At 56.9% G+C, this 10,065-nt stretch overlaps 1 protein-coding gene across 6 annotated transcripts in view; it reads right to left on the bottom strand.

Annotated features, from left to right (window-relative positions):
• The window catches only part of ARHGAP8 (Rho GTPase activating protein 8), an 87,338-nt gene that overhangs the window by 43,236 nt on the left and 34,037 nt on the right, over positions 1–10,065 (bottom strand). For all 6 annotated transcript variants that reach the window (XR_012515503.1, XM_039463146.2, XM_010343301.3 and 3 more), the window contains exon 3: positions 1,512–1,599. Coding sequence is in view for 5 of the 6 variants with exons in the window: in XM_039463146.2 (XP_039319080.2) it covers positions 1,512–1,599 (88 nt within the window). In the remaining variant the exon portion in view is untranslated. The remainder of the gene's footprint in view (positions 1–1,511; positions 1,600–10,065) is intronic.

Here is a 10,065-nt window from a genome sequence, read left to right as displayed (position 1 = left end):
AGGGGGGTGTGTGCATGGGAGGGGGGTGTGAATGAGGGAGGTGTGTGAATGAGGGGGGTGTGTGCATGGGAGGAGGTGTGTACATGGTAGGGGCTGTGTGCATGGGAGGGGATGTCTGCATAGCGGTGGGGGGTGGAGGACGACAGCCACAGCAGGGGATTGGCACAGGAGCGGTCTGAGCACACAAGGGGTCATGCACAAGGGAGGGTGTTTGGGGTGCTGCATACAAAGGCTGGGGGGACAGAGGTGAAGGCCCAGGACCGCTCTGGACAGGGAGAGGTCACACGCAGCCTTGGTGGCTTTGGGGGCCGCTGTGCTCATCCCTTCCAAGGGCTCTGCTCGACGTGGCAAACAGTTCCTTGGCCAGGCTGGTTTGGGAGCTGCCGGAGGCTTCCCCTTTTCAACGCTCTTGACGCTTGCTGACGTGGCAAATCACCAACCTCGATCTTCCACAGTCCCCAGCCCGTCCCAGCCGTGGAGCCCAGGCACACCTGGGCAGCGCTGGGAGCACACAGGTGCAGGGGTCCAGGCGCCCCCCGCTTCGGCGTCTGCCATGTCCTGCCACCTTCTGTCTCAGAGCCATTTCCTGGCCTTGCCTCTCCCGCCCCCAACCACGGACTGAGGGGCGATCTCCTCAGTTCACACGTGGGCCCTGAGACAGTGACTAGCCAATGCCTCACATACAGTAGGTGCTCAATAGATGCCTGCTGAGCCAATGACGGCTGTGGCGGCGGTGGCAGCAGGCCCTCGTCTTCGGTGCTGGGTTGGAACGGCACCCCCAAAGGTTCCACCCAGAACCTCCGAGCGTGACCTTACTCAGAAACAGGGTGTTCACTGGTGCAATCGGTTCAGATGAGGTGTGATGGGATCAGAGCGGGCCTAGGCCAGCGGCTGGTGACCTTATGAGGGAGGGAAATGGGCACGTGGAGATGCGGGCAAGGACAGGAACGACGTGGCCACAAGTCACCTGGGGACCCCTGCAGCCTCCAGGGGGAGTGCAGCCCTGCCGCTGGCCTGACCTTGGGGACTGGTGCCCCCCAGAACCAGGGAGGATCCGCTCAGAGCATTTTCAGCTGCCAGGCGTGTGGTCATTTGGTACGGCAGCTCCAGGAAACTCACACAGCTCCGAAGATGTTCCCGGAGAGAGGCCCAGGAGGTCTCAAAGGGACAGCACGTGGGGGAGGCCTGACCCTCTGCAGCCATCTCATCTGCAAGGTTGGCCTGCACACAGGACCAGGGGACTGTCCCCAGCTCCAGAGGGAGGCACCCACAGCTCAGGTGGCTGAAAGGACGCCAAACGCAGCTCCCACTGTGCTAAGGAACGGTGCCCGGAAGCCAGGGACCCAGGGGGGCCACAGCCGGCCCTCGGGTAGGCTCATGAGCACGGGAGCTCCGCACACCAGCAAGTCACAAAGGAGGCCCCAGAACAGAGCAGGTGACTCAGAGGGAGGTGGCGTGAAGGGATGGGGACAAGGAACACGGAGAGACGGGCAGAAAGGGAGGGCACTCACTCCAGCAGCCGCTGGTGGTCCAGCTCGTGGGAAGGCGGCATCCGGCAGCAGCTGAACGTGACAATACGCCTTCCACAGCGGTCGTCCCCTGGAGGAGCAGACACAGGTGAGCCTCTGTACCACCTTCTCCTAGAAAACCCTCAGGCACTCAGCAAGACGCGGCCTCCCGGGCCAGCCCAGCCCGAGGCGGCGGGGGGCGGGCACAGGCAGCAGCCACCTGAGCATCCACCACCCGTGGCTTTATGCACGTGGCCCAAGTTCGTCTTCCTGACCAGCCATGCACTGGAAATAATCCCCCCCACTCTACAGAGAGAAAACCGAGGCCCCAGCAGGGTCAAGTCACCAGTGCAAAGCCAGCCGGCAGGCAGCACCAAGGGCTTGAATCGAGACACAGCTGACTTCAAAGCCAGGGTGTGGCCACTCTGCCACCTCCTCCAACCCCTACCCAGGACTCTGGGCCAAGGTGGGGGCCAGCGTGGCCTGGGGGGCAGTGGCTCCCGGGCATGGCCACATCTTGGGGTACAGGAGCCCCGTCAGGAGCGTAGGTGCTCAGCCCCGCCCTCCGTCATGGCCCGGCCCACCCTGTACTGCAATGGTCTTTAGACACATCTGTGCCCACCCCACATAGACAGCTGTGGGGAGGGGTCCCCCTTGAGAGCTGGGACTGGGTCTGCTCATCTCTGTCCCCAGAACCCAGGCTCCAGGCCAGGAGCTTAGTGAGATAAAAAGACAGAACAGGCTGGGCGCGGTGGCTCAAGCCTGTAATCCCAGCACTTTGGGAGGCCGAGGCAGGTGGATCATGAGGTCGAGAGATCGAGACCATCCTGGTCAACATGGTGAAACCCCGTCTCTACTAAAAATACAAAAAATCAGCTGGGCATGGTGGTGCGTGCCTGTAATCCCAGCTACTCAGGAGGCTGAGGCAGGAGAATTGCCTGAGCCCAGGAGGCGGAGGTTGCGGTGAGCCGAGATCGCGCCATTGCACGCCAGCCTGCTGGGTAACGAGCGAAACTCTGTCTCAAAAAAAAAAAAAAAAAAAAAAAAAAGACAGAACAGACTCCTGAAGGAGAGGACCCTCGGACCACCCTCCCTGCCTGCAGCCACTGTCGCCCCTCCTCTCCCAGCTCCCCACCCCGGCCTGCCCCACCCCACGAGTGGCCAGAAGAGAAGGCTGGAGACCCCATGGTTCAGACCTTCCTCCTGTCTCTGCCCAGGGCCCTGAGACAGAGGGGCCCCTGCGCGCAGGACACCCTTTGGAAGGCTCCAGCAGCGACTCAGGCGCAGTCTAATGTCACCGCCCGTGTCCCCGCTCCCTCCACTCTGGATTCTCAGCAGTTTCTCATTCCACAGCCACAGCTCAGAGACACAGAACAGAAGGGCCGCCCCGTTTCCCAGCACCCACAGTTTCCTTATTACAATTAAACACACCAAGACACAGGTAAGAACAGCCTGCACGCGACACCTGCCAAGGGTAAAAACGGGGCACAGTGCAGAGGGAGCCCAGCTCCACATCGGGTAGTCATGAGGAGTGGAACATGGAGATCTCTCCACTGCTGGTCCACGAGGCCTCCCATGTCTGCCCCCCTCCCCCCGGGGACCTGGTATAGCCTCTTTCCTTCAATTGTGCGAGAGCACCCTCCTGCCTGGGCTTCCACCTGGAATGTTCCCTGGCTTCCCTGACTGTACACTGCTTCCCGATAAACCCCACCTCTGCAGGGAAAGCCACTGCCCCCGCCCCATCCACAGTGCCCCCAGGCCGGTCGGTGGGCAGCCGCCTGCATATAGGAGCAGCTCCTCTGGCCTTGGGCTCGTTCCAGGGACATACTCTGAGAAGACTTGTAAAGACTTTTTTCTTCTTGAGAGCGTCTTGCGATGTCACCAAGCTGGAATGCAGTGGCACGATCACAGCTCACTGCAGCCTTGACCTGCAGGCTCGAGTCGCTGGGATTAGAGGCTCATGCCACCACACCATGAACTTCAACCCCCGTGGCGCAGGCCCAGGAGGGGTAACGGACAGGGAGAGGGCACACGCAGCCTTGATGGCACTGAGCACCCCGGGCTCATCCCTTCAAAGGGCTCTGCTCAGTGCAGGAAGGGTTCCTCGGCCCATGTTCCACGGCCGGCGCAGGGGTTGGGCGCTGTGCAAAGCGACCCAGGCCTGGGCTTCTGTGAGGGTGCTCATCTCCCAGGGGACACTGGGGTGCCCAGGGTGGGGGCTGGAGGTGGGAAGCCCGGAGCAGTGTGCAGACCCTCCTCCCAGCACTTTCCGCTCCCTCTTCCTTTCCTCCACAGGAGGGGGAAGCCCACGCCAGCGCCTTCCAGGACGAGAGCATTCCCATTTTCCAAAGTCCAGCCCCTCAGTGGCATTAGCCACATTCCAGGTGTCCAGCAGTCAAGCACGGTGAGGGGCTGCCCTGGACGAGGCAGGGATGGAGGGTGTCCAGTCCACAGAACGTTCCACTGGGCAGCACTGACCTTGAGGGGGCAGGTTAGGGCGTGGACCTCAGGGAAGGGGCCACAGGGCTGCTGAGTGTGCCTTTAACCTGCGTAGGGCGGGAGGAGTGCCCCAGTCCCCCCAAAAGAAAACACAAGTCCCCCTGGACCCTCAGAATGTGACACTGGAAACGGGGTTGCTGCAGATCTAACTTGGCTAAAGATCAAGAGAAGATTATCCTGGATTTAGGATCAATGGCTTCAAACCCAATGGCTGGCGGGACACGGTGGCTCATGCCTGCAATCCCAGCACTCTGGGAGGCCGAGGTGGGAGGATCACTGGAGCTCAGTAGCTCAGAATCAGCCTGGGCAACATGATGAGATCTTCTTTGTCTCTAAAAAAATTTTTTTTTAATTAGCCAGGTGTGGAGGCAGGTAGCTCTACTCCCAGCTACTCAGGAGGCCGAGGTGGGGGGATCACTGAGGCTGGGAGGGCGAGGCCGCAGTGAGCTGTGATCGCGCCACCGCACTCCAGCCTGGGTGACATCACAAGACCCTGTCTCAGGAAAAACAAAGTCTTTACAACTGTTCTCGGAGTGTGTGCTTGGAATGGGAAGGGGGGCACAGCGTTCTCAGCCCTCAGCTCTGAAAGGTCATGCATCAAGATTCCACCCTTGGCCCATGCCTGTAACCCCAGCACTTTGGGAGGCTGAGGTGGAGGGCTCACTGGAGCTCAGGAATTTGAGGCTGCAGCGAGCTAGGATCACGCCACTACACCAGCCTGGGCAACAGAGACCGACCCTGTCTCCTGAAAAGAGAATTACAATTCTGCGTGCACACACCCCCCCCCCACATGCACACTGGCATGAGCACACACACACACATGCACACACACGCACAGTGTGTGAACTCTGACATCCCCGCCCTGGCTGCCTGGCCAGGGGGCTGTTTTTCATTTAGGCCACGCATGTGATTCTTCCCAGCAGCCTGGAAGCTTCTCTGAGGTCTGGAGTCCTAGAGCACTTTGACAGCTTCCAAAGGCAGCAGCCTCTTCACTTCACAGTTCCTTAAGAATCCTGGTCACGCTCTGCATGTGTTCAGCAAGCTTCTGTTTTAAAGGGCTGCACTGCAAGCCACGCCTTTCTTTGCTTCCCTTGCCAACTGGGAGTGCTGAGGCCCAGAATCTCCAACGGCTATGCGGGAAAGGAGAGTGTTGCCCAGACGCTGTGCCAACCACCTAGGAGGCCAGCGTTCCAGGGCTGACCGGGGGCCTGTGCCCCCCTCCTGTAGGACGGAAGGGGAAATAACAACTTTGCTCCTAACCTTACGAATCCTTTATACGGCAACTGAAGAAACAAGGAGTCAAATCAATGCCTAACTTTTGGGTTCAAAGTTAACATCAGCATCAAACATTTTTTAAAAGGCTGGGCGCGGTGGGTCCAGCAAACTGTCAAAGGTGAGAGGGTCATGGGAACTCCCAGGTTTGTAGCCAGCTGGTCAGATGCGTGGGTGGCATTCTCATGGGGGTGCCCCCACCATGTGAAGGGCGATCTAACCCCAGATAAAAGCCGTTGCAGACTTAAATGATGGGTGTGGCTTGCGGGGCTGGGCACAGACCTCCCACTTCTCCAGGACTGGGGCCTGGCAGGGGCTATGCCTCATCTTTCTATCCAGAGCTGAGGGCACAGTGCGCCCTCTACAATGCTGGCTGAGTTGATCTTTTTCTGGTCAAATTACCTACCACGTGTGACGTTGCCAACCACACCTGCAGAGGCGGAAGGGGAGCCGAGTCCTCTTTAGGTCTGCAGGATTCAGGAAAGCCAGGCCCGCGAGGGAGCGGCCTGCTCCTCACAAGCCTCCTGCTTGCATCCAGTGCTGACTCATCCATTCAGTAAACACTTAGTGAGCACCTACTGCTTGCAGAGCCCCACAACCTTGCAGGAGACTGAGCTCTGAAAAGTGAAGTGCCACCCAAGGCTTTTTACTCCCTCCGAAACCAGGACAACCCATTCGGTATTTCATTTTCGTATTTTCATACCAACGGATTTCTTCTTGTTTTTCTTTTGGTAGAGACAGAGTTTGGCTGTGTCACCCAGGCTGGAGTGCAGTGGCATGGTCACAGCTCACTGCAGCCTTGACCTCCTGGGCTAAAACCATCCTCCTGCCTCAGCCTCCCGAGTAGCTGGGATTACAGGCATGCACCACAGCACCTGGCTCGTATCAACAGATGTCTAAATGTCCTTCCAAACAAACACCGCAGCAGTATTCAGATCTGATAAACGCATGAAGCTTACAGCAGTGCCGTAGTGGGGAAGCTGGGTTCCTTACACTGTTATTCCTACATTTGAAGCAGTTGAAAATTTCCATAATAAAGTTTATTTACTTATTTTCTCTGAGACAAAGTCTTGCTGTGTTGCCCAGGCTGGCGTGCAATGGCCCTATCTCAGCTCACTGCAACCTCCACCTCCTGGGTTCAAGCAATTCTCCGGCATCAGCCTCCCCAGTAGCTGGGACCAACAGGCACACACCACCACACCTGGTTACTTCTTTGTATTTTTGGTAGAGACGAGGTTTCGCCATGTTGGCCAGACTGGTCTCAAACTCCTGACCTCGTGATCCACCTGCCTTGGCCTCCCAAAGTACTGAGATTACAGGCGTGAGCCAGCATGCTCAGCCAGTAAAAAGTTTAAAAAGAGAGAAAGAAGAAAACGCAAAGGGCTGCGTGTCCTCAGCTCGCCAGGGTAGAGTCTCCTCCTCTGCCCAATCCCTGGCTCAGCTGGGCTGGCACCTCTTTGGTCATCTGCAATGTGGGAATAATAATGAAACTGACTTGGAGGGGTTACAGGAAGGTTTAAATCAACAGCCTGCGTGAAGTCCTGGCATAGCCCCAGAACCCAGTGAGTGCACTGTAAGCTGTTACCACGGACCAGGTAAGATGCTCGGTGCTTGGCCGGGCGCGGTGGCTCAAGCCTGTAATCCCAGCACTTTGGGAGGCCGAGGCGGGTGGATCACAAGGTCGAGAGATCGAGACCATCCTGGTCAACATGGTGAAACCCCGTCTCTACTAAAAATACAAAAAATTAGCTGGGCATGGTGGCGCGTGCCTGTAATCCCAGCTACTCGGGAGGCTGAGGCAGGAGAATTGCCTGAACCCAGGAGGCAGAGGTTGCGGTGAGCCGAGATCGCGCCATTGCACTCCAGCCTGGGTAAGAAGAGCGAAACTCCGTCTCAAAGAAAAAAAAAAAAAAAAAAAAAAAGATGCTCGGTGCTTCCAGGAGCGGTGCGTCCCATCTTCTCATTTATAGGTGAGAAAACTGAGGCTCAGAGGCCAGGCTAGAGTCAAGGTGGGTTGGCACAGGCAGCTGGCCAAGGCTGACTCCCAGCCAAGCCTCCGCAGCTTCCTCCACCCTGTGCCTGCCTGACACTAAGGCCAGCCTTCCTCGCTCCCTCGGTCTCCCCAGCAGCCGGGAGGAACCCCGGAACCTTCCACCTTCCCACTTACGAAGCCGTCCATGCCATCCGTCAATATGAGTAAACGCCCTTCCCTGTTCGCCGGGAACACAGGCCAGCACATCAAAAGCAGACTTCAACATGACAGAATACGGAAATGAAAACTATCAGTAAAATGCACATTCTGCAAGGCGTCGGATGCATTCATGACCCGTTTCTCCCCCTCGCTGTTTACAGCCCCACATCACTCACTGTCTCTGCAACGGGAGAAGCCTGGTTTATGAATCAAGAAATGATTCCCAGAGCCGTGACCCACAGGACACACAGGGCGCCTCATCGTTCCTCCCAGCGGACGGCGATTAAACCGCATCATAAAGCCAGCAGCGATCGATCCGGAGGGGGTCGGAAGTTTGTTCCGGCTTTTGTTTGAAATTGCCAACCACATCTGCAAAAGCTGACGTGCCCTTTAGGTCGAGCGCTGCGGGAAAGCCGAGCCGGCATCGGAACACCCGGACTGAGGGCTGCGGACGCGTGTGTCCTGCGGGGCCACCCCCGCCGTGGACGTCTCTTTTTCTCCCCTGCCCCTCACCACCCTCCACGTCTCTGAGCTTCTACCTCTGCCTCTTCTGGTCCTCAGACCTGGAACTGTTGCCGGGTTTTGGGGTGCACGGGAGCGCTCAGCGCTCCTGAGAGAAGAAGACGTTGTTCCAGGGTCTTGGTCTCTCACTCATCCAAGAACAGGACAGGGGACCACGCCCGGCACGGTACACTTGTCAATACCGGACCCCAAAAAGGTTTTATAGAAAGCGATTTATTTAGGCAGAGAAAGAAAAAGGAGAGAGAAAAAGATGAGAGAGAAAAACGCTTCCGTGAAGAGTGTGGAAGGGGACCCAAGCATGGAATCCGAAGGGGTGTGGGAGGAGGGGACTTTGCACCTGCGAGAAACTCCCTCCCTCTCCAAGTCCCCTGGCCAATGAAAGGAATTCCTTTAAACTTCCGCTAGAGTGACTGACTTTTGATTCTTTCCTGAGCCCTCAAAAATCAAAACAGAAACCGTTAAATCTCCCGGATGGAGAGGCCTGGGAGCGGGCAGGTGCATGGTGCTGGGAAGTTCTTGCCCCTTGTGGACCCAGAAAGAAGAGAGTCTTCCATGCACAATCCCGCTTCACATCACCCGACGGACCTCCACTCTGAGCTCACAGCCTCAGCCCCAGACCGGAGCTTCAGACCCCAAAACTCACGCTTAGCCCTACAATGACCGCTTCCTAAAATACTGAAGTCAACTCTATTTACAAAACACTACTCTAAGCAGATGCAGTGGCCCGTGCATACGATCCCGGCACTTTGGGAGGCCGAGGTGGGAGGATCACTTGAGGTCAGGAGTTGGAGACCAGCCTGACCAACGTGGTGAAATCTCGTCTCTACTAAAAATTCAAAAATTAGCCGGGTATGGTGGCGGGCACCTATAATCCCAGCTACTTGGGAGGCTGAGGCAGGAGAATTGCTTGAACCTGGGAGGCGGAGGTTGCAGTGAGCCGAGATCGCACCATTGCACTCCAGCCTGGGCAACAGAAGATTCCGGGCTGGGCAACAGAGTAAGACTTCGTCTCAAAAAACAAAACAAAAAAACCCCACTACTTTTAGCGTCAAAATTCGACAAAGCTTCCATTTAGCCAAGTACACATATATAGTCACTCAATAAGGAGAGATCATTCAAAATTCCTTTTTGAAAAGAATCTGGTTTCTGGCTGTGTTTCTAGACGTTGGTCATGGGGGAAGCAGCATCTGGGACACAAAAATTCAGAAACGCATTGGTGGGAGGGACATCTAGACACCCCCAAAGGACGCAGGAGAGCCCGTGGCTGAAGGAGTCCTGGAGTGGGCCATGCCACGCGCTGGAGAAGCGGGAGGAAAGGAGGTTCCTGGTCCTGAACTGTGCCCCTGGGTCCACTGGAAACTCAGGTGCATGAACTGCAGTTGGGGGGCAAGGGAACAAAGCTGATGCCAAGGGGAGGCCCAGGAGGAGGAAGGGGAGAGGCCCCTTTTCTGCCAAGAACATTCCTTAGCGAGGGACCATGCGGGGACGGGACAGTATCCTCTGCTGGTTTTCCCAGCTGAAAAAGCCACTGGCAATTAGAAGTTTTGCTCTAATAATGTTCTCTATCCATATCTATTAATGCTTTGCATGCATGAAAGAGGCAAGCAATTCTCCTGCCTCCGCCTCCAGCAGCTGGGACTACAGGTGCGCACCACCACCCCTGGTTAATTGCTTGTAATTTTAGTAGAGACGGGGTTTCACCAGGTGAGCCACGCTGGTCTTGAACTCCTGACCTCGTGATCCGCCCTCCTCGGCCTCCCGAAGTGCTGGGAAGCATCTGCTGTGGAATGTTCTCATCTGCCTGGCTTTGGCTCTTCGCCTGCAAACTCGATGTCACCCGAGTGTAGAGTGGCTTCCCTTAGCTCCTCTCCAGGCACCTCCGCCCTTGGTGTTCCCCATGACTTCCGGGTAAGGCCAGCGCCTTTTCAGGATGGCTGAGCCCCGCACACGGTCTCTTGATGTGGTTAAATTTCTCAAGAAGCTGGGGGGTTTTTGTTTGATTTTTGAGATGGAGTTCTGCTCTTGTTGCCCGGGCTGGCGTGCAGCAGCACAATCTCGGCTCACTGCAACCTC

This window comes from Saimiri boliviensis, chromosome 21, assembly GCF_048565385.1.
Source record: "Saimiri boliviensis isolate mSaiBol1 chromosome 21, mSaiBol1.pri, whole genome shotgun sequence".
Classification (NCBI taxonomy): Eukaryota; Metazoa; Chordata; class Mammalia; order Primates; family Cebidae; genus Saimiri; species Saimiri boliviensis.
The sequence above is the reverse complement of the archived record's forward strand: the minus strand, read 5'-3'. Positions and strand labels throughout refer to the sequence as shown.